Consider the following 23,699-nt stretch of genomic DNA (forward strand, 5'->3'; position numbering starts at 1 on the left):
AGATGCAAAATGATTCTGAGTTGTTGAGTCATGTAGCTAAAAAATGAAATAGTAAAAGTTATTTGCATATCCAGGGAAACGTTTCTTCGTGGGAATTAAGGAAAAAGTGTTTTTAAGTCATTGAATTCAATTCGTTAGTACTACATTAGAGTAAAGAGGCATAGCAAATTTGTCGCTTTGAGACCGACGTGAGTTGGAATTGAAATAAAGAGAGGACATTGAAAACATAAAAAGGGTGGATGTATTTTTGATACGGCTTTATTGTGTTTTCTTTCAATTAGAAACCTCAAAAATTTACATAATAAATATGTTATTATCTAGAGCCTTACGAGGTTTCGTTCAGACTCTCTCACTCATTTCGGATATGAATTATATTCTTAATTATTTTATGAGTAGTGAATCGAATTCCTCTTCTTATTAATTTATTTATTATTTTGAAAGAAATTAGTTTATGATGATATGATAATCTAGTATGATTGCTACAATTCTTTTATAGATTTTTCTCTTTCCTTGAATTGAATTTATGATTACTTTTTCCCTATCATTATTAGAGTGTTTGAGGAAGTCAAGAAAGGAGCAATTGATTCAGTTCCTGCTCAAGATTCGACCAAATAAGTTCATTGTGTGGCTCCGTCTTTAAATTTGTGTGTGTTTTTGTTAAGAGTATTTGGATATGTTGCTAATCTACGAAGAGCGTAAGTGTTTTATATATTAACATAGAACCATATATATATGTATAGAGGTACACGTTTTTTACTTCATGCTATCTACCTTTAGTAAATCGCTGCTTATTTCTTATATATGTAAACTTGGTAATTCGTGACATAACATTAAATATGATTACTATTTATTAAATATACCTGCAAAAACTGATAGGTCCTTCCTTTGGGGCCTTTAACACGTACCTAGCTTGGAATTTAATGAGTAATATTCATAGTCAGAGTTTGAGAATTTTGGAAAAATTAAAAAAAAAGAAGAAGGATATCATTTTAATGTATGTAGATTAAGATGCTCAGATTGATTTTTTGAATATGACTGATTTGTTGTAATTAAGTCCTAAGTTGGAGATGTTAAAATCTTTTAAAATTTATGTTGGATGATCTATTTGTATATAATATTATTACAACCATTGTATTTTGTACAATTAATATACAAATTTTACGTGCATTACATGCAATTTTCCCACTTGTTTCAAAATGTTCTTTCCACCCACCCTCCTCCCTGTCGGAACAGGCCTGCTTCTCCTCAACATATATATATGTATATTAAAAGATCTCATAAATGGTAATAAATTGCATAAAAACTTTTTCAATTATTTTTGGCACAGAACTGCACCAGATGAATATTTGTACAAAGGAGAGATTAAGCTAAATTGACTCCGACATGTTTAAGTAACCCTATAACTTGTCTTGTGTTATTTATTCAGTTCAGTCCAGTCTTAAGGCTGGACCCATCAGTCCTATGGAAGAAGAAATAAAGTTGAGTGACTTCATCAAGTACGTAACTTTATAAATTTTAAGACTTATATGCAGGGCTGAACTGGACTGCAATATTCAGTCTTAAATAAGGATCCAAAGAATACTACCTGTAACCAATGGTTGCCTTTGTTTTATCACGCAAACTTCCTTCCAAAAAGAACACGAAAAAAGTCCAAAAATTAGTTGGTAGAATCCATTTTTAACAATTATATAATAGCTGTTGAAAGTTGGTCATAGCTTAACAAGAGCTAATAAAAATGAACCAATCAACATTCAAACCCCTGATTAGGAGAGAAAAGACAGAAAATTCGACAGCTGACAACAAAATAAAATGTACATATTTTAATGTTTGTGATGAGTTACCTTTATGGAGTAGATATATTTATGTAAAAACTAAAGGACATTTCATACCTTGGTGGTTTTAAACACAGAAACCTGTTCACTGAGCTTGACCATAAATTTAAATTATATACTTATGTATACAATCAATGATGAACAATAAATCCATGTGTTTGCTTAGTAATAATTATGAATGACTAAAAGTCATGCTGAAAAATGGAATTCCTCACAATCCTTACAGGGGTGTCCGCAGGATTAGATATATATATTATTATGATTTTTTTTTTTTTTGGGGGAGGGGGGCTTGGTTGTTTTAAAGAAAATATCAATTTTTTCTGGAAAAATATTAAAAATTAAATAAATAGAAAAAAAAATCTAATGAAAATTAAATATTATAAATTAAAAATGTAATTTTTTGTGAATTCCTATAAATTTTTGAAATTTTTTCCAAAAAAATTAACTTTTTCAGAATAGTTGTGGATTTTGGAATTCAAATATTAAATATTTTGGAAAAAAATTCAAAAATTTATAGGAATTCACAAATAATTCCAAAATCCACAACTATCCACAAAAAATAAACTTTTTGTGAAAAAATGTTGAAAATCCACAGCTATTCACAAAAAAAATTCTAAATTACATTTTAAATATTAAACTTTTTGGGAAAAAAAATCAAAAATTCATAGCAATTCACAAAAAATTATCTTTTTTAGGAAAAAAATTTCAAAAATCCACAGCTATTTACAAACGATTTCCAAAATTAAATTTCTAATATTGAAAATTTGGAGAAAAAAATTTACCCCTATTTTTGTATAGAAAAATTTCCCTCCTGACCAAAAACGTTTCAATGAAAAAGTAAAAATTCCTTTCTTTTTTTTTTTTGGGGGGTAGCCCAACACCTGCTGACGCCTCTACTTCATTACTAAACAGAAAAGTCAGCTGACTCACTGTTTTCCCACCAACTCCCATTATTATTTCTATTCAGATCTAATCGGTGGATGACTCTGATTAATGAAAGAATTTAGTGTTTGATTACAATAATTCTTTTATCATCCTTTAATCTGAAGGAGCTCTATGTGAAGGAATTCCTTCTCTAAAATGTAATTAATTAAGAATTGTGGTGGGGGGCGTGGATAATAATCCTGGAGAAGCTTATAAATAGTTTGAAATGAAGGAATTGACTTTGTTCTTATTAGATTTAGAGTAATCTCTTTTGTTCACTTTGTCTACAGACTATGAGAATTGAATATTCTACTTATCAGCCCTTGTTTATGAGTACATTATTAGCATTGTTTTGTATTGTATTTCGTTGCTTTAGTGAGAAGAAAGAAATAATTATGCGTACATACTAACGTGAGAATGGGATGTTGTCCAGAGGAGTCCGCAGGGGTGGGCTAAAGAGGCTGTAGCTTATTACTAGACAATGAAATATTTCCATATTTTTTTCCAAAAAATTTAATTTTTTCAATTATTTTTCCAGAAAATTTAATTTTCTGTGAATAACTATGTTTTTTTTTTTTAATTTCCAAAAGAAATTTAATATTTGAAATAAAATAAAAAAATTATATGAACAACAACGGATTTTTGCCTTTTTTCCCAAAAAATATAAAAATATTAAATTTTGTTTTACAAAAAATTAATATTTGAAATATAATTTTTGAATTTTTTTTCAAAATTTTTATTTTCATTGAATAGCTACGGATTTTTGTCATTTTTCCATTTAGTGTAATATTTGAAATTAAATTTTTGGATTTTTTTGCAACGAAATCCCAAAAACCCAATCATCCCTCCCAAAACAAAAACCTGTGGACGTTCCGGTTGGCTCTTTGTGTAATTTTTTTAATATATTTTTTTGCTTAATTTCATTGGCAAACTTCACGTTTTGTTAATCAAAGCCTGATGTGATAAAAAAAGCAACATAATAAATGTATTTAGGGAGTATAATTCCATGACATAAGCATGTAAGGACAAATATGAAGCGTTCTTATCTTATCAATTTTCAAATGTGTTTTTTGTTTTTTTTTACATATTATTCATCAAATAATATAAGACGAAATAAAATAATTATATACTGCGTCGGCCTGACCTATTGCGGGCTCTATACAAACTGATTGAGCAGGGCACAAATCCCAGTGCGTGTAGGGATAGCGATAATAATTAATAACAGAAAACAGGGTCGGTTTAAGTGTCACTTGGGCCTAGAGAAAAGATAAATGTGTAGGCCTCCTTTATTTTGTTTCTTTTTGAAAATTTGAATATAATTTCAGTCTCAAACGACTTCTTATTAGAAAATAAATTTATCATTTTTATCATATGACCTCTTTTTCAGAAAGGAAATATCAAATTTCTATTTTTAATCAAGCGTTCGCAGTGGGGCTAATGGAAGATCGGGGCCGACTGCAATTGCAGTGGCCTAAAGAAGGCCCTGATAATATATGATTATGTATCAAATTTTCGTATCAATTTTGTTAGTTTTTTGATACAAATTGGTTATTTACAAGAGAAAGTATTTTTCTCCGTGTTATACATTAGTCGTCTTAAGATAACTTCTTCTTATGAGTAAATTAATATACTTAATCTCTTGAATTTACTATGAATAAGATTGTCAAGGGTGTCTACATGGAGGGAGGTTATCCCCCCGAAAACCAAATAATATTAGATTTTTACCAGAATCTTCTTTCGTAAGGACGGAAGGATTTCTTTTCTAAAGAAACCCCTCCTCCCAAAAGTAAGTAATCCTGCTGACGCTCTTGTATGTGTTATTATTCAGAGATATATCATCTTAAAATGTATAAAACTATAGATTTAGCTTTAATTAGAATGCAAGATCGTTGTAAAACAGGTTATCCGAGTAAGGAAAAAAACGGGGTTTCCATACTAAGAAACCTCATACGCGTGTACGACTCACGAGGTTTTAATATTGACGTCATAGTAGATGAGTGGTTGAGTGATTTGTCAAAATCTGTCTTTCTTACTCTGCAGTCGTTACGATGCATCAAATTGAAAATACTAGTAATAGTGACGTCAGAGACTATGATTGATTATGTGCTAGGTCAAAATCCGCCTATCATGCCAAGGAGTCGGTACAAAACACCGAATTGAAAATTCCAGTTTGTCCGATTACATGATGGTCTAACCTTGTATTTCTATAAACCTTGATATAGTTTTTTGTAAACAATTTATATATAGCCACCTGGAAAAACCATATCCTCTGTAAGTTAATTATACGTTCAGAAAAGCTTCCATCTTTATTTGCTCCAGCCACTACTCAAGAAATAGAAGTGGAAGACTTAATAATATCAAAAAAGAATGAATATTTGATCATAGTTTCCGTCACAAAGCAAACATAATTGCTGGGAGAAGCCTCTCTATTTAATCTAAAAATGTGTTAACAAAAAATAGTTTTTATTTTCAGCAAAATAATAAGTAGAAAATCTTTGATAAGACAGATTGTACTACTGATATAAAAAAAAACAGTTCATATTATAACATAAAAATTGTTAGTATATTAAAGATAACTCCAATACTACAAATTAATTATATTTTCTGCTAATGTTGTTATCATAGTTTTTTTCAGTCATTTAAATGTATTTATTCATAACAAATGATTTTCAACCTTATTATTGATCTTAATTCTCGAAAGTTTTCAAAATTCAAAATTCCGAAAACATTATTTATTTAGTAGATGTTTGTTATGACGACTAATGTATTTGTTTATTTTCCCTGTTATCTTTATTGTATCTCCCAACTTAAATCAGTTGGTAGTAGTTACCCAATAGGGGATGAGCAAAATAAAAAATATATAAAAAATCCGCAAGGTGGTATTAAAGTATGTAGTTTGCTTTTAAAAATAACGGCGCATACTCAGAAGAACTTTCACGGGGCTTTCCATGTGAGTAACATACATTATGTTATTTTTTTATTAAATAATGTTTTAATTCAGGGGGTAGAATCGTATTTGCCTCGAGATGGCGCCCAATTGTTTATACTGAGTGGTCCATTAAAATCTGAACACTTTGAATTGTAAAATTTAAAAGACATAATTTATCAATTAAAGATAAAATTTCAACAAAATTAATACTATAAATAGATGTGAGTCTGAGCTCTCTTAGTCATTAATGTAGCCGCCCTTAGCAGTAACTATGGCTTACAGGGGGCAACAGAAGGCCTGGCATCCGCTGCAGATGTAATCTTCCATTATTGCGTCCCAGTGCTGGCGCACAGAAGCCTTGACGGACTCAGCGTTTGGATGATGGAAACTGCAGGGATTAGGGCTGTATGGAGCTTTAATTCCTTCAGGCCCAGTTTGGCCTTTTGACAGAGCTCTTCTTCCTCTCCAAAGTTTTGTTCATGCTGACGGTGTAGACAGTGGTCATAGAGAGGCCAAAGTGCTTAGAGTCCTCGAATGGAAATTCGTCGATCACGTTCAAGTGTCATTTTCTCGATTTGGAATTAAGCTCAGGTTTGTTTTGCTTTAATATATCGAAATTTGAATTAATTTCGATCACTCAACCTATCTTAAATATTGAATAAGTAATTATTCAGATTTCAATGAACTACCCGGTAGGCGAATATAAATAAACAATGTTTATGCACCATTCATTCCAACCATGGAATTATTCTGAAAAAAGCTAATTTTAGTTCAAGTTATCAACGTTCAGAAGACTAATAAGTAGAAGATAATAAGAAAAATTAATAGCTGACATCAATATGCAATGTATATTTTTGTATTGCGAGGTAACACCGTTTCATAATGATGATAATTCATTTATATTGTATATATATTTAAAAATGATTGGTTTTGTTGTATCTTATGGTTCGATACGCACACATGAACCGAAGATTGAGGTTCAAATAATTTATTATTTCCTGAATCATTTTATTTCCACAGTATTTCAACACTCTATAAAATTAGGATTCACTTTAATGAAATGTTTATTCCCTTATGAAAATTACAAAATAAAGTTTCGTGCAGATGTAAATTCGACTTGTAATAAAATGTTCCGTTATATATTTCACCAAAAAAGCATTTCGCGCAACCTTTCCCAATATTTATTTTTTTCCTTCTTCTTTTTTTTTTTTAAAAGAAGAGAGGTGAAATTTATGACAATATCAGTAGATGTAACCGACTACTTATAAATATAAGTAAACATAATTTTCGAATGCAGTCACTATTTATTTTGTAAAGACATAGTAACATGTTATTCTTAAGAAAAGAATGACTATTACGTCATTCTTTTCTCTTTTTTGGCAAAATCAACGGAATTTCTTACATTTTTCTATAATATACATAAAAGTATACAATATCAAATCCTTTGAATGACACATTCCCTGTCGAAATGTACAAAAGCCCTTTACTCTATAGTTCCCTCTTTTCGGTATGTATGAAATATGCAGTTAACATAGTATAAAGAGGTTTTAGTCAATAAGGACACGCTTACCAACTGCTTTCACAACAATAAATATCCAGTGCTATGTACAATAGACACATTAATTTGAAAGTGTTTATTGTCATACATACGCGCCGTAATATATATTATTCATACTAGGTTAGTATAGTTCTCTTGTTACAAAAAGCATTGTGTGTCCAACCAGCATATTGACTTAGGACTCAATGCTACACTTAAAAAACACACATATATTATAGGAACGAGTCACACCAGGGGTTCATTTTTCAAGGGAACTTTTTTCAATGCCATCATTTAGAATTTTAAAAATAAATTGGAAAAATAGGTGGAATCAGTTATTTTATAGGTGTAGAAAGTTATATTTTTTTTAGGGGAAAAGCTACAATTTTGATCGAATATTAATAACAAATTTGGGAGATTATATATTACATATTTTTGATGATTTTTATTTTGTTTTCCGCCTAATTTTGTGGGACTCTAATTTTCCTCAAATCTTCTATGCAGTACGCCTATATATACATTAGGGTAGGGATGTCCGGCCCGTAGCCCGCTTAATGTTTACAACTCATTCTCACTTTAAGTAGTATTTCTTAGCAAAATTGTCATAGTATCATCAATTCGCGTAGAACGTTCAAAATACGAACAAGCATGGAAAAATATTTCTTAAATAAAATAATCTTTGAAAAATTCTCCCTCTGATGGAAAAAATTTAAATGTGAAAACACAGGAAAAAAATTTTTTTTTAATGATTTATTTTCTAAAAGAGGTAATTCGATCAAATTATTCAGCGGAGCAAAAAATTTAATATACAAAATAATTCAAAATTACCAAGGCCCCCCAATATATATTCCTGTGGACATCCCTGAACAGGATTGCCAGATTGACCTTTTTTTAATCAGTTTCCCATTGAAAAATTAGATTGGGTCTAAATATGAAATATATATTCAGAAGCTTTGTTTTATGATTCTTTTTTTTTTTTTGAGAGAGAGAGATCTTGGGGACACATTTATGAGTTAAGGGATTGCAGGAAATATCGTTATCCCGTAAGTAAGTACCCATATATTCTCTATTTCTTCATTTGTATGATTATCACTGATAGTGTAGAGGTTGTTTTTCTTTTTTAAATTCCGTTATCCGATCCGACAGGCAAAAAATAAAATGAAATAGTAACTAATGAAAAAACTAATTTTTGTTGGATTAAATATATATTAATTTATATATTGAAATAATTAAATGTGAGATTTACCATAGATGTAAAACCCCAAGGTATCCGGGATCCTGAGAGAGAAACCCTAGTAATCATACATAATTTATTACTACAAGTGAATACTCGACACGGATTCCTATAGATAAGATAGTCTGATAGATGTTAAGAAATAAACTTTTTGGCTCGCGAGATAATTATCTCAAAGGAACGTCGTGATTTTAACTAATGCGCCTATCAATTCATCTTTATTGAAATGACACTTTTGTAACGATTTAAACTTGAGTGTTAATCCAGATGAGCTCCTTACCCACGTTATCAAAAACATTTGGGCGTTATCTTATATTTATTTTTATTATTCTAAAAAAAGTCAACTATTCGCCAAGGTGAAAATTACATTTGGAAGTAGGTAGGGTATTTTTTTCCAAAATTTACAGGACAGTGACTACGAGTGGAGGGAGTGGGGGGAGGTATATACAGTCTTAAGTTGCTATTCAATTTTTAATAAAAATTGTCGAAATGCTTATATTTTGTCAAAGTTCAAAATATATTTGTATAATAATACACCGTTACCTTTCTAATATCTCGAAACCTTTCATCTAAAAAGATACCCAAAAAAGAATTGTTCACAGCTTAACAATTCAACCCATCAACGTTCAAATAAAGGGGAAAGAGGTAGAACCATCGACAGCTGACAACAAGTATCTACTAAATTGTTATATTGATGAGATAATGTCGTGATTAGTGTCGGATTGGTCCTAGAACTGATTTCCTAATCAGTTTTCTACACTTTTCAGTCTTTTCTTTTCCTACAGTCCTAGCTACCTTTTTATTTTCTTCACTTCTTACTAGAATTGAAGAATATAAGAACCAAGAAAGTAATAAAAAATAGCTAGAACGTATAATAATACGTTCTAATCACACATCTCCCGTAGGTATCTTGTTATTAGAAAGAGACTGTGATTTAACTTTGGCGACTCAAATGACGTAGTTAATAGTAACTACGTAGCATCATCTAGCGTAGTTTCCATAAAAGACCGATAAGAACCGGTCCTGGGACTGACAAATTTTATTGGATCTAACGCTAGCCGTAGTGTCATGGATTTTTTTTTTGTCAAAAAGTGGCAATTTTTGTATTAAAACAAAAAATAAAGTCATTCAAAAATGTCTCTTGAAAAAATAAAAATAAATAAATAACAATGTCACCTCTATAATAAAGAAAAATTCTGAGCTATTCACCCCCCTCCCCCTCAAAGAAAAATCCTAGTTACGGCTCTGTAAATAGATACCTACATATAAATAATACCTACTGTCACCGCAAATAGTTTCCTTGTACGTAACTAACTATCCTGTAGGTACATATTTGCACTACGATATGATATAATAATATTTCTATCAACAATGAGTTTGAGTTAACCACTCTCCACAACACATTTTAATTATGTAGTAGCCTCCTAGAAAAGACATTCCGTTCAGCCCCCAAACACTCTAATCCACAAAAAGATAACATGAGATTAGTATTAAATTTTAAATACATATATATACAAATCTCTCTCTCTCGTTTAGTTTCTCACCTAATTATAAAAACCTATTGGCGCCGGAGCCATATTTCCAACTGTTTAATTTAGAATAATAAAGGATATAATTCGCGGATTACTACGGTTATATATACAATAAAGAAAATCATTTTAATGTGTCGGTTAGCTAAATATGGGTTTGAATTATTTTAGGACGCCCAACGTAAATATTGATTTTTTATCCCATCCCCCACCTTTTTGGGATCTCTTTTAACAAAAATAATATATATTATAAATGGATACGAACCGTTGACTGACTGATGACATCCGGAAAGTCATTTCGTGGTACATTTAGATCATTAATTATGGATGTTATGAAGACATCCCCTGATTTAAGGGGGTTAACCCCATCAAGTTATTTGCTTTTTGCACGTGATTTTGAGAAGTGAAGAAGGACCTCTTTGTAATAGATTCTTTTTACTTTTGACATAATAAATAATGCAGGAAGTTCCCTGCATTGAGAGAAGAATATCTGCCTTGCAGTAGAGTATTCAATTACAAATAGAATACATATGTATGTGTGTAGTACATGTTAACATCGACACTTCTATGGGGTTTAACCTTGGGGAAGTCATAGTTGAATTCTTATAGAGTATATATTGTATATATGTAAATACCTACTACTACGTATTAAGACAGTTGTAAGAACGACGGAAATTCTTAAATGTACGTACATACAATATTGAATGTACATACTCACATATGTTCAGCCTAAAACTCTTAAGAAAATATTTTGTTTATAAAAATATTAAGGTTGAATTGCTTCCTTTGGGAGTTTTTATACGTTATTTGATGATGTTAAAGTCTTTTCCCAGGAGTATGAGATAGATAGGGACACACAGACATATCTTGTTGTACCTTCTTATAATATAGAGTGTATACTCTCTCTCTATATATAAGCATTATATTATAACAAATTCTGAAATCCTCTTGATTTGAGATCAAATAACTAATTGAAGGAATAGAAAGCGAGTGACCATATTTTGATTTCTAAAAGAAAAGACGCCCCTGAACAGGAGCATCCTCAGATTGGTGTATATATATCTATTTTTTTTTTGGGGGCGGGCGATTGTTTTTAGAATTTTTTGAAAAAAATTTCCAAAAATTAAATTTCAAATAATATTTTTTTCGGAAAAAAAATTCCAAAACATACTGCTATTCACAAAAAAAATAATTTTTTCGAAAAAAAAATCGAAAATTAAATTTTAAATATTAAATTTTTGGAAAAAAAAATTCAAAAATCCACACCTATTTAGGAAAAATAATATTTTTTTGAAAAAATTTCAAATATTACAATTTTTGGAATAATTATTCTCAAAAAAATTCAAAAACCTTCAGTTCTTACAAAAAATTAATTTTTTTGGAAAAAAATTTCAAAAATTTAACTTCAAATATTAAATTTTTGAAGAAAAATTTCTAAAATCCATAGATATTCCAGATATTTTGGATTTTTTTTTAAAAACTTAATTAAATTTCAAATATAAAATTTTTTAGTAAACATCACAAATTCTTTAATTTGGGTGGGGCTACAGCCACTCCACCCCTTGTGGACGCACCTGCTGAATAGAGTTGCCAAATTGGCCTTTTCTGTAGCAATTTGGTCTTGAAAAATTAGATTTGGCCTAAAGTTGAAATAAATAGGTATTTAGTAGTTTAGTTTCATAAGAATAATTTTCATGAAATTATATATTTTATGTGTCCCATTAAAATATTTCAAGTGGCAATGCGGCCCATTATATTAAAAGGATGGACATCCCTGGCTTAGGGGGGGGGGGGTATTATTTTGAAAGTAATATAATATTGAAAAACAAATAATTTTAGATTCTTGTTCTGATTTTTTTCAGAAAATAAATTTGACTTTTTAGAAAACATATTCTGGATCAACTATTTTTCATTTTTATATTTCATTAATGCCAATTTTATTTCCTATTCATCTCGATTGTTAACATGGGACCCTTAATAAAATTGGACATTTTATTAATTTATACGTTTAAAAAAGTCTCAAACGTCTCAGACAGGATATAAAAAGAAGATGTCATGTCCGGCGAAAAGAGAACGGTTGACCGTCCCAAGTGAAATGAATCCACATGTTTGAGTCATCAATATAATAATGTGTAATAACAATAAAAAATGGATGAAAGAATTGAATTTCTTCTGTCTCCATCTATTATTAAAGGCTGCCCTGCTACATAAAAGTGGATACACGAGTGTAGTGTGTCTTCATTGATTATTTTATTGTTATTATTATTATTGTTGTTGGTATTGTAATTTTCAACCATTCACTATTACAATATGATTTCGAGAGGGAAATTTGAAGGAAAACAAAAATCCGAGATCCATCCCATCTGCCCTATTAATGTGTGGTAGTAGTGTCTGTGAACTTCATACCATGTTATTCCACCTATTAATCCAGGAATTCACAAAATAATTGTTTCCTCATGATTGAACAAGTGTTTAGTCATACCTCATGTGCTGTACAAGTACTTAGAATACCTGAGTCAATCCTTCTGAGCTGCCTTTGACCCAAAACGTGGGAGAAGATAATTTATTGAGAGGGCTTTACTAGCATTTCGTTGGTAACTCTTTTGTAAAATAACCTTTCTGGGGACATTTTTTTAGACAGGTCAAAAATTGGCCGAAGGTACCATTGCTTATTTTACCCTAAATTGGGCCAAGAAGCCGTTGCATCTCTTGCCTTTCTCTCTCCTACCCCTATCCTTCTACATAGTCTTGCGTCAGTGCACTCCCGTCCAGAACAGTCCGGAATATCAGTTCTAAAAACATATAAAGTTCCTTCCTTGATGACGTCAATCAACTTGATTTCTTTTTCTTTTTTTATATCAGTTCTAGTATTGGCAGTCCCCTTCTAAGATTCCTTCAAGCTAAGTGTCATTATTAGTCATTGTCCATTGAATAGTTGATACCGTAGCAAAAGGATTGAGAAACCCAATAATTGTTAAGAAAAACATGATGTTGATGATGAAGGAAGGCAGAGAGTGTAGACTCTAGAGACAAGACCTCCTTTGGTGCATCATCTCATTTTCTTCTTAATAAATCAACCATACAAAACACCCAGACACCCTACTAGTCACTACATAGAGCATCATCATCGTTGCCATTATTCTACCCCCCTGTTGTAAAGAGAGGAGAGGAGGGGGTGAAGCAGTAACGAACATCCTTAGGAGTCAAGCTAGTAACCACTAATTATTATGGGGGTGAGTAAGATGAATGGCCCTACAACCAACCAACTCTCTTTGATGTAAAACAGATAGTATTGCATGTGTGTATGATGCAGTCAGAAGGTTGGTCCTTCCCCCCCCAACTCTATTATCCTTAACTCTCCCGCCGTGTAGAATAATGCCTAAGTATCTCTCTTCTAATGAAAGTTGGTAAATACCAGGGCATCATCATTATCTCTCAGAACTTGATTTAAAAAAAAAAAAATATTTATCCTACATATAATATCGACCTATTAAGGATTTGTCATTTTAAAGTCCAATCATTTGACATTTTCTATATAAATACACACACGATGCCATCATTAAGGAGTCATAACGTGACGTTTTGATTCAATACTGTCAGCAATTCCACTGAAATGGGGGAATTCAACGCTCAAGTGCATTCTAGTGACTCCTAGATACGCAACTCCCCCCTGCCCCCTCCTCCTATCCCCCTCATAACGACTTTTTATAAACATAATAATATATTATTTATTATTACCTAATACGAAAAGAAGAAGAAATGGATTTAAAAAGAGAGGAGTGAGGTTGAGTGATGAAGAGAAGGATAAGAGCCCTCCTTGAATATTTTGACTGTTATATATTGTATGACTCCGATTAATAAAACACGTAGCGACCTCTTTGTTTGTTTCATTATTATGTCATAGAGGGAAAAGTACGTTGTTGAAAGAGGGCGATAGAAGTAGTAACGTTTGTCTGTTTGCTATTTAAGAGGGTGAGGAGCTGAGGAGTGTATAGAGAGGAAGGAGGAGAAAGAGAGAGAGAGAGAATATATTACTGCAAAGAGATGAAGGAGGGGGGAAGGGAGGAAAAAATATATATAAAAAAAAAGAGAGAAGGATTCTGGAGTTAGTATTAAATTGGTTGAGGGATCGCAAAGGGATGCGGAGCTGTTGGAAGAAGAAGTTTTCCTATGATTAGATATTATTAATATTAATGCAGTGTTGAGAAGATCCTTCCTTTGGACCACGAAGTTTGTTATGAGTGTGAACTAAAAAGTGAGGATTAAGAGGAGGTGAAGCAAGGAAATTATACTAGACATTGTTTTAGAAGTCGTCTTCTTCGTGGTCGTCGTCTAAATGAAGAGGAAAATGAGCATTAATGAGATCTCTGGACAATCTTCCTTTCCTGGTAAACCCCATCCGCTCCCATTCGGATCTCTCTCTAAATCTTGATTTTCTTATTTCTCTATTCACGTCTTTCAAAACTCAATCTTTTTCATTGCTTGTCGTGATCCAAAACCCTTTAGTTTCGGATGAGGAATAAATGACAAGGATCTTCTTCTTTTGAAGTGGACTTGTCAGTCCCTGTCCTTTGAATGCACCTCCCAAGTCACTTGCACATCCATCACAAGTTGTAGGAGTCCGTTACTCCTTTTCGTTCATCTTCTTCTATCCCTTAGGAGAGGATTGGATTTAATTCACACCAATTCTAGAATTTTTATTGGATTTCTTTAAATCCATCTCAGTACCCTCCATTATTTTCAATTCCCCCCCCACTCTGACGTTGTTTTTCTCACATCATGTATTCATTCTTACACAAAAATCCCTAATATCATAGTTTTTTTTTAAATTCTTCTCCTTCGTGATGAACTGGACCTTTGTTCCATCCCACCTACGTAGTCAAAAAAATAAGAATTAAATTTGAAATCCAATTACTACTTGTTTTTCTATCCAGTCCGTCCGTCTTTCCCTCTCAAAATCTAGACTAAACGATTTATTCTCCTTCTTATAAATTGTATATACATTGGATATTTCAATTGGTTTTCTTTAAGTAAAAAAACAAACCATGGACAATGTTGACTAAAAGATGGATGATTGGTTTTAAATCAAAAAAAATAAAAATAACAAAAAGTCGGTTGATCTAGATAATTTTTCTTCTTTTTTGGAGTAAATTCATTTTTTTTTATCGATTAAACTTAAACAAAGCGAATTTATAAATTTTCTATATATATAAAGAAAAGACTGATGGATAGCTAAAAAAAACTACGATCAAGCGAGTCAGTCAAACGTGAGTTTTTCTTTTTAAACTGAATACACTAAAAAATATGGAGCAATGAAACGTGGGTGTTTTGGAATGCGGGGATATTTATAAATGTTGTTATTATTCTATAAAGGTATTATTAAACTTTATAGAATTGGGGGAGTTAGCGATGTAATATATTTTATTGTTATTATTTCGTCTTTGTGTCTCTAAAAACAAATATTCTTCCTTATCGCACCGAATATCTAGATTTCCAACAACACCCCCTAATGAAACCATCCAAACGTAAAGATTTTAATGACTCCTTTATTTGAACCAATCCTATTACTATGTGTATTAAAAACAAGGATTTATAATAAATACGTGCATACCAATCGTGTACTATAGTGGATAAATTATTTCTTTCTTCTTCGAAGAACAAAAATAATAACCCACTCAAGTTTTCTTCTCTTCTCCAAGACAACACAACAACACTGTTCTTTGACAATTTTCTTCTCACATTGATGATAATATAAATGTTGTATAATGAATAAAATGATGATTCATGGGGAAATAATTGACCCGCGTTTTGACAGTATTGTTGTTTTTCTTTGCATGTTATCAAATACTTTTCCTTTGAAAGTAGTAGTGTAGAAGACCAGAGCAGAGCTCCTTCTCACCCACCACCACCACCAACAACAACAACATTGATTCTCACTATTATTTATAATAATTTATTACTCAGAGAATAATGTAAAAATAATAATCATCCTCTTCTTCTTTCTTTACTTCTCTATTGACTCGCATTGCACAAGCAGAAAAAAGAAATAGCGTATCTTTTAATGTAATTTTTTTATTATTATTAAGTTATATATATATGTACAATTAATGTAATGTTTATGTCTATTCATTGATTTTCTATGATTACATCTATTCTATTATAATAGTTGATAATTTAATTTCTTATTCTTGCAGATTTGACTCCGGAAGAACAAAAAGTTTTACATACCATTCGCAGGCGTAAAGTAGAACTACTCCAAGAAATAAATCAGCTCAAAGATGAACTGAACGAAGTCAATTCAGAAATAGAAGCCATGGATACTGAAGAAGGGTAAGAGAGTGAAATATATATCATATAATATAATATAAATGTGTTCTACTACATAGAGAAATAATTCTATTTGATGTACGCATAATAGAATTATATCCAATAAAGGTCTTTAGAATTGATGAATACACAAAAGCAAAATGTATGCTAGTCTACAATTTGTTTTTTTTTTAAATATATATATATAATAAGGCCAAAAAAGCTGACATGAACCCCTCATACTAATCTAAAAAACTTCAACCGCTTTTCTAACATTTCATTAGTAGTAGTAGATGTCAATGGAATTTTATTGTTGTATGTACATATTAGCTATAGTTTCTTTTTAAATGTTTAAGCTCATTATAAAAACTTGTATTAGTTGTTAGCATGTACATAATATAATCCTATCCCCCCCCCTCCTCCCTCAACGTCTTTTTGTTGAGTTTGTTCGTTGAAGAAAGAAAGAAGGAAAAAATTGGGGGAGCTGATAAAAAGGCTTATAATTTTCTTCTTCTTCTTTTAAGAAGAAGAAAAAAATCCCCCAAAAAGAAAATAATAATCATCAGTCAATAGTAGACCAGAAATATATAATCAAATATCCTACCCAAAAGAATGGGAGGACCAACAAACAGAAATGTGGAATGCTTCTGTTTTGTTGTTGTTTTAGATATCCTATTTTTTTTTCATTTGATATCCTTGTTTTGAAAATATAAAATTACCAATGAAATGCTATAATTTGAAATTTAAAATACATATGTATGTATTATGATAGCAGAGTCCAAATGACTGTTAATACTAATCATCCGAATTATGACGTTTTATCAGTGGTTCTCAAAGTTTAAAGTGCACACACAAAAAGCTATGTTAAGAACCACTGCATTACGTGCATTATTTGCTTACAAAGATATTTCTACCTTAGTCAAGGATTGTATTTTGTGCATAGTAATAATAATTATAGTATTGCTTTATTAATATGTACTCTAATCAAATGTATCTTTATTTGTTATAGTGCTAAAGTAAAAAATCTTCAAATGGGAAAGAAAAAGTTTAATATGGATCCTAAGAAGGGAATTGAATTCCTCATTACTCAGGGTCTGATTAAAGAAACCCCCGAGGATGTAGCACAGTTCCTCTATAAGGGAGAAGGCCTCAATAAAACAATGATTGGGGATTTCCTTGGAGAAAAGAACGATTTCAATGAAGCCGTCCTTAAAGCCTTCGTAGAACTACATGATTTTACAGATTTAATTCTGGTACAAGCACTTAGGTATGTTGTTATTCTCACCACATATATAAAAATGATTATATTACATTATTACTTTTGTAGACAATTTCTTTGGAGCTTTCGTCTGCCGGGTGAGGCTCAAAAGATTGATCGAATGATGGAAAGTTTTGCTCAAAGATACTGCCAATTGAATCCAGATATTTTTACTAATTCAGATACCTGCTACGTTCTTTCTTTTGCCATTATTATGCTCAATACGAGTCTTCATAATCCTAGTGTGAAGGACAAACCCTCTGTGGAACAGTTTATTTCAATGAATAGAGGGATCAACGATGGAGGTGATTTGCCAAGAGAGCTTCTTGTGGTAAGACTATTTTTATTCATTTTTGATTACATTCATGTCTATTCTATATATGTACTAAATGAAGTTAAAATGATCAAATTTTGTCGGACGCAATATTATTATGATATCACTTTCCGTTATATTATTTTGATATTGACATACCTTCATTATCAAATATAAGAAAAAAGGATAAGGAGAGGAAGAAGACCCTTATTATTATTTTTTTTTTTTGCTTCTGATTATGTAATTTCTTACTAGTACTACTATCTAAAAATAGAAAACAAACCTCTTCCTGTATATTATTAGTTTCAAGATTTGAAAAAAAAAAAAACACTATTAAAAAAAATAAACAGTTAAAATGTTATTTATTTGCAGATGTTTAGGAAGTTTTGTATTTATTCTTCTTTTTCTTTTCCGACCTTTTGATTCCTTTGGAAAGAGATTTTATTTAGTTGGAATGCATGTCTCTTTCTATATTAAATAATTATTTAAACACATGGTGGCTATTATAATAATAATAAATTAATCCATGTTCCATTGCGAAACTTTCTTTAAAGGAAATATAATTTCATTCTTTTGTTAAGTAGCTATTCGCATGTCATAATAATCACAAAGGCAAAACATTATTTACTTCTACAATATGGTAAAATTAAAGCATTGGATTTCACCTTAAATATAATTATTATTGAATAATTTTTTAGTTGGAGCTGAAGTAACATTTTCTCTCATTTTCAAAAGATATATGTACATATACCGGAGGGTAGTCAATTGAAATCGGAAGACTTACTAATTCAATAATGAATGAAGGTTGAGTGATTGAAATTAATTCATATTTCGATCTATTAAAGTATAAACAATTAATTGCAAAACAAAGCAAACTTGAGCTCTCTAGCTTACGTACAACTCGAGAAAATGACGCTTGAACGTGATGGACAAATTTCCATTCGTGCACTTCAAGCAGAAACCCATCTCCTCCGTTACAAGACTCTTTGACGCTTTTGCCCCCCTCAGCCCTGATGCCAACCCCATTGACTAAACCTTTTGGTTGCATGTCGCGGGGAATGCCATCCAAACACCGAGGCCCTGAAAGCAACTGTCATCCAGCACTGCTAGATAATGACCGATAAATACATCCGTAGCGGGTACCCAGCTTTCCGCCGTCCTCTGGAAGCCATCATTAATGATTTAGTGAGCTCAGACACATATCCATTTATAGTATTAATTTTGTTGAATTTCTATCCTTAATTAATAAATTAGTTCTTGTTGAAGTTTAAAATTCAAAGTGTTCAGTTTGTACTGTATGACTCGGTATATACGAGGAGTATAGTATCTACTTGCGTCGAGTTGAACCAACTCTGGAACGGTGCAACATTTGTTGCCTCATTGATGAAAAGAATTATATTAGAAATTGAGATTAATTAGAAAATCAGAGCGACACAAAACTCATCATAATTGATGAGGTTTAATGATAAATTAATCCAACTCATAAAAATACGAAGTCGACTCGTTTTTTTTAAATAATAATTTGGAAATTGACTCACCATTTGAGTCAAGTGGAAAAACCATGTATTCAAGCCAAGTTTGCACAACCCTCTGAGTATGAGTATGTACGATTCAGATGAGTAGGATGGCCCTTCTAAGTATACTGTGAATGATTACTTTTATTATTTTATTGGGATAGCTTGAGGCTTTGCTACGGCTATTATATAGTTGCAGATGTTAAATAAAATAAAGACAACAGCCTCCCTCAAATTAGTTTCATCTCTAATTATTTTGTTATTAATAACGATATTTATGCTAATAGTTTTAATATACTATGCATCAGCGTTATTCGGTACTTATTTTTTTTAGTCGAAAAAGTATGGAAATACCAATACCTATTTTATACAAAAATATTGATATCGTAGCAACATGCATTAATTAGAGGGAAACGTCATTGCAATCACGAGATTAATTTATGATTAAATATATTATCGTATTATATAATACATTTACTAGAGTATTAGATGTACTACTAATCGTTATGTTGTTGTACCAACAACAACATATAACACATAGCCATTTTGTTCCAACATCAAAAGGTTTTTTATGACTCCTCAGTTCTCTCCCCCCCTCCCTTCTCAAAAACCTCCATCTGCTTCATCATAATTAATTCTATTGATTATTGTTTTAGGATATGCTTGTATGAATAAAGAGAGGGATTCTTATTTGATGTAGTGAATTATCCAACTAACTACTCCTAATTCATTTTAATATATGTATTTACATAGAATAGGCGTGTTAAACATAATAATATAATTTGAGTGGCGTCCTTCATAACATTTAAATTAATTGACATGACCCTTTGTCACTCATACATACTATTTATTCTAATTTGTGTCTTATTTTTGCCCTTTTTCTTTCAGAGTCTATATGATAGCATTAAGACTGAGCCTTTTAAAATACCTGAGGATGATGGTAATGACCTCATGCATACCTTCTTCAATCCTGATCGAGAAGGTTGGTTGTGGAAGCAAGGAGGCCGTTATAAGTCATGGAAGCGTCGGTGGTTTATTTTGAATGATAATTGTCTCTACTATTTCGAGTTTACCACTGATAAAGAACCTCGTGGAATCATTCCATTGGAGAATATTAGAGTCCGAGAGGTCGGGGATCGTAATAAATCCCATTGTTTCGAGTTATTTTCAGCGGGAAACGAAGTCATTAAAGCTTGTAAAACGGATTCCGAAGGGAAAGTGGTAGAAGGTATGTTATTTAATTGCATTTTCAACTAATGTGAGTCAGGATTATCAACATTGTTTTATCTTGTACTTCATTTAGGCAAACATACGGTATATCGCATGTCAGCATCAACCGAAGAGGAAAAAGAAGAGTGGATTAAGTGCATACAGTGAGTTCCTTCTACCTACATACCTACATTGCTATGATAGTTATTTTAGAGTCGGAGAGTTATTTATGCTAGGGATTTTAGTGTACATATCATTCTTATATGGCATGAAAGATAGTTATTATTTCATTGTTTTTATGTACCTGAATTTCATTTATAGTTTATCTCTACGTAAAAGAATAAAAGGTCAACAAAATGTTATAATGGTCATCTTGTTGCCATGTTTTTATATTTTTCTCTTACTTAAATATATACTTTTTTGTTAATGAGTGTATATTGATGTGTGTATTGTGGCTCTAAAGAATGAGACTTCTCAATTTTTATTCATTTTTCTGTTTTTCCCCTAATTTTTCGTCCCTCAGACGAGTACAGGCCAATGAGGAAGAAGACATATTCTTAACGTTGCCTAGGCCCTCTTCTTCCAAAAGTCTGGCTAAAATGTTGACATTCTGCACTAGTGCCCCTAAATACATCAAAGTGTAAGAATTACGTTTTTTATTTGGGCGTGCATTTTAAACAATATGGTCATAATAATTTTGTGTTTTGGGTTGCTTATGAAGTGTGGTGTAGGATGATTAATACATTTAATTAATTTATAAAAAGTATTTAATACTTATAATAGAATCGAATATGTTAGTCTGAGTGTCTGCATGTGTTTATTTAGTTAAATTCTACTAACAAAAATGTAATTGCATATAATAAATATCTACTATTTGAGCGGCATTAACCAATTGACTTCATGCCTTTGCACGTTTGTTCATTTATATAGCACTTGATTTTTGACGTATGTGAGAATGGGTGGAAATAACTCAAATCTACCTAATCTCCCCCTCCTCTGCAACTATTTAATGATTACTAACAATTGTTGTTATTATTAACTCTAATTTATTACGTATCCCTTCATTAATAATTATAATTAATTAGTAAATTTAGAAATACATATTATGTATACAATTATATTCAACGACAACACCCAATTGACTAACTCACTCACTCCTAGTTTCCACTCATTTAATTACAACTATGATTAACCGTTACTAATCATCCCCCTCAATTTTTTTTTTCAGACAAAGTATTAGTCACAATCCCTTTTACGATATGTTGGCTGTGAGGAAGAAGAAGGTTCAGAAGAACGCGTCTCGATAGATGACATATTCGATAGAGTGGAGAGACTGAAGAGAGTATCTCAATATCAGAATAAGAGAATCAAAACCCTACGAGTACAAAAAAGCAGCTATCCAAAGAGGAAAAAATATATATATTAAAGAAGAATGTTTATTAGTGATTGTTTGTTGATATCACCATGCATAATTAATTAATGAGGATGATAACGATGACACAACGCACATCTGTATTACGCTTATTGAGTACAAATGAATGAAGAAGGTGAAATCAAATCAAAACCTTTATTTTGTTATTGTTTTGAAATTTTGATAATTGAGAGGATGATTCTACTTCAGGCACCTGTGAATGCTATTATTATACAAGAGCCTTCTCCCACTTTCCCTCCTCGCTTCCCTTGTGAACCCTTTATAGTTGACTCCTGAACGAACATTCATTCATACTGTAAAGACGAACTCTTTTTGCCTCTTTCTATTTTTAATTCCTTTTATACATACATATACTATATGAAAATATCATCTCTTCTCTACGCTATTATTAATTCTATTCTTATTACTACTATTATCAACAAATATGCCTCTCAGTAATGGCCTTTTCTCCCCTTTATAGAAAGCAATAACTAGCCTAAGTTGATGTTAACAATTTTTCCGTTATTGTATCAATAGAAGAAAAATATATATATATATATACACATATGATATTTCAAATGAGACTGATTCCAGATTATTTTTTTATCGCTCTTAATTATTACTATTAGACTAAACACCACGCACACCTAAAATTATGATTACCACTTGATAATAATGTTTCGAAAAATATCCGTAACCATAATTATACTTTTATTAATAATTACAATTATTTATTTATTCTTACGCTAACAACGACTATTTTTCAATTTATTTATTTTTTGAACAAAGGCATGTCTCATCAAGTATTATTACTATTTCGTATTTTTATATTTATATATATTTATCAAATCGAATATAAAATGTTATTTTATATAAACTTATTTGAATGATTTTTAAACAAAATTAATAATGATCAAATGATGTCTATTATCAGTGTATATAGTCATTTACTCTATATATCATTGGCATGTTGAGATGATTAACGCTGCCTCTCTGAAGAGGATGAAAAAGAGAATCCTATGTTATTTTATTAAATACATATTCTGGAGTAGCCTGTTTACATAGTTTCAATTTACAAAAAATATATAATAGGTGTGACTTTATGTATTTCAAATTATAATGCAAGGCATACATCCCTCTTGAGAATGCAATCGTGAACATTATTACTTGCTATTAACAAGTTATCTAACAGACGGAAGTTTCATTGAGAGATACAACAATGCATTTAATGAAGTTGAAATGAAGGACAGGGTGATTGTGAATGCCTTATCATACTAAAGAAAAATACACTTGCGCATACTGTAAAATTATTTGCATCGCTTTATATAATTTATATCCGTCTGACAACGAAAGGACCTCAATATATATAAATAGGTGTGTGAGAATTGTCGAATGTAAATCCGAATAATCCTAAATTTTATTAGGAACGTTGATTGACGACATTTTATTTGTCGTACTGAGATAACTTACAAAACTATGATGCTCCTTACTCACTAATTTATTTGAATTTTCTAAATTGTAAGAAATCTCTATTATTAAAAAAAAAACGTATCACTCCTGAAAATGTATAATAATCAGACATTCTTCGATCTAAAAGTATGTTCAATCAAAGAAATGGGGGGGATTTCATGATGTGACCATGGGATGCAATTTGATTGAATTGAGTGAAACAACTGTAATCTTACATAGAATCTTGCCGATTG

The 23,699-nt window shown here is 31.1% G+C and overlaps 1 protein-coding gene and 1 long non-coding RNA gene across 9 annotated transcripts; one reads left to right on the top strand and one right to left on the bottom strand.

Annotated features, from left to right (window-relative positions):
* On the top strand, positions 1 to 22,873 carry step (cytohesin steppke). Of its 8 annotated transcripts, none has more exons than XM_040721965.2 (9): positions 1 to 188; positions 552 to 695; positions 16,180 to 16,315; positions 17,301 to 17,558; positions 17,619 to 17,880; positions 20,265 to 20,604; positions 20,680 to 20,749; positions 21,109 to 21,225; positions 21,814 to 22,873. In XM_040721965.2, the coding sequence occupies exons 2-9, from the start codon at positions 674 to 676 to the stop codon at positions 21,890 to 21,892; spliced, it is 1,284 nt and encodes a 427-aa protein (XP_040577899.1). In that variant the 5' UTR covers positions 1 to 188; positions 552 to 673; the 3' UTR covers positions 21,893 to 22,873. The 8 variants fall into 8 exon arrangements, with proteins under 8 accessions (XP_040577899.1, XP_071748033.1, XP_071748040.1 ...); XM_040721971.2 differs by lacking the exons at positions 1 to 188; positions 552 to 695 and adding exons at positions 14,235 to 14,373; positions 16,023 to 16,048; XM_071891939.1 differs by lacking the exons at positions 1 to 188; positions 552 to 695 and adding an exon at positions 14,105 to 14,240.
* LOC121126681 (uncharacterized) lies at positions 11,889 to 15,731 on the bottom strand. The gene is made up of 3 exons (XR_005867083.2): positions 15,597 to 15,731; positions 12,468 to 14,856; positions 11,889 to 12,404 (listed from the first exon to the last, which is right to left on the bottom strand). It is a non-coding gene; the product is annotated as an uncharacterized lncRNA (long non-coding RNA).
* Positions 22,874 to 23,699: the final 826 nt, after the last annotated feature.

Source organism: Lepeophtheirus salmonis, chromosome 1 (assembly GCF_016086655.4).
Source record: "Lepeophtheirus salmonis chromosome 1, UVic_Lsal_1.4, whole genome shotgun sequence".
NCBI lineage: Eukaryota > Metazoa > Arthropoda > Copepoda > Siphonostomatoida > Caligidae > Lepeophtheirus > Lepeophtheirus salmonis.

What these genes read in the sequence shown, in the direction of transcription:
- step (XM_040721958.2), top strand. Translation starts at nt 14,322, where the DNA reads ATGAAGAGGAAAATGAGCATTAATGAGATCTCTGGACAATCTTCCTTT. An exon ending in TGGACAATCTTCCTTTCCTG is followed by an intron (nt 14,374 to 16,179) that starts GTAAACCCCATC and finishes TTATTCTTGCAG; the next exon opens with ATTTGACTCCGGAAGAACAA. An exon ending in TGCCAAGAGAGCTTCTTGTG is followed by an intron (nt 17,881 to 20,264) that starts GTAAGACTATTT and finishes TTTTTCTTTCAG; the next exon opens with AGTCTATATGATAGCATTAA.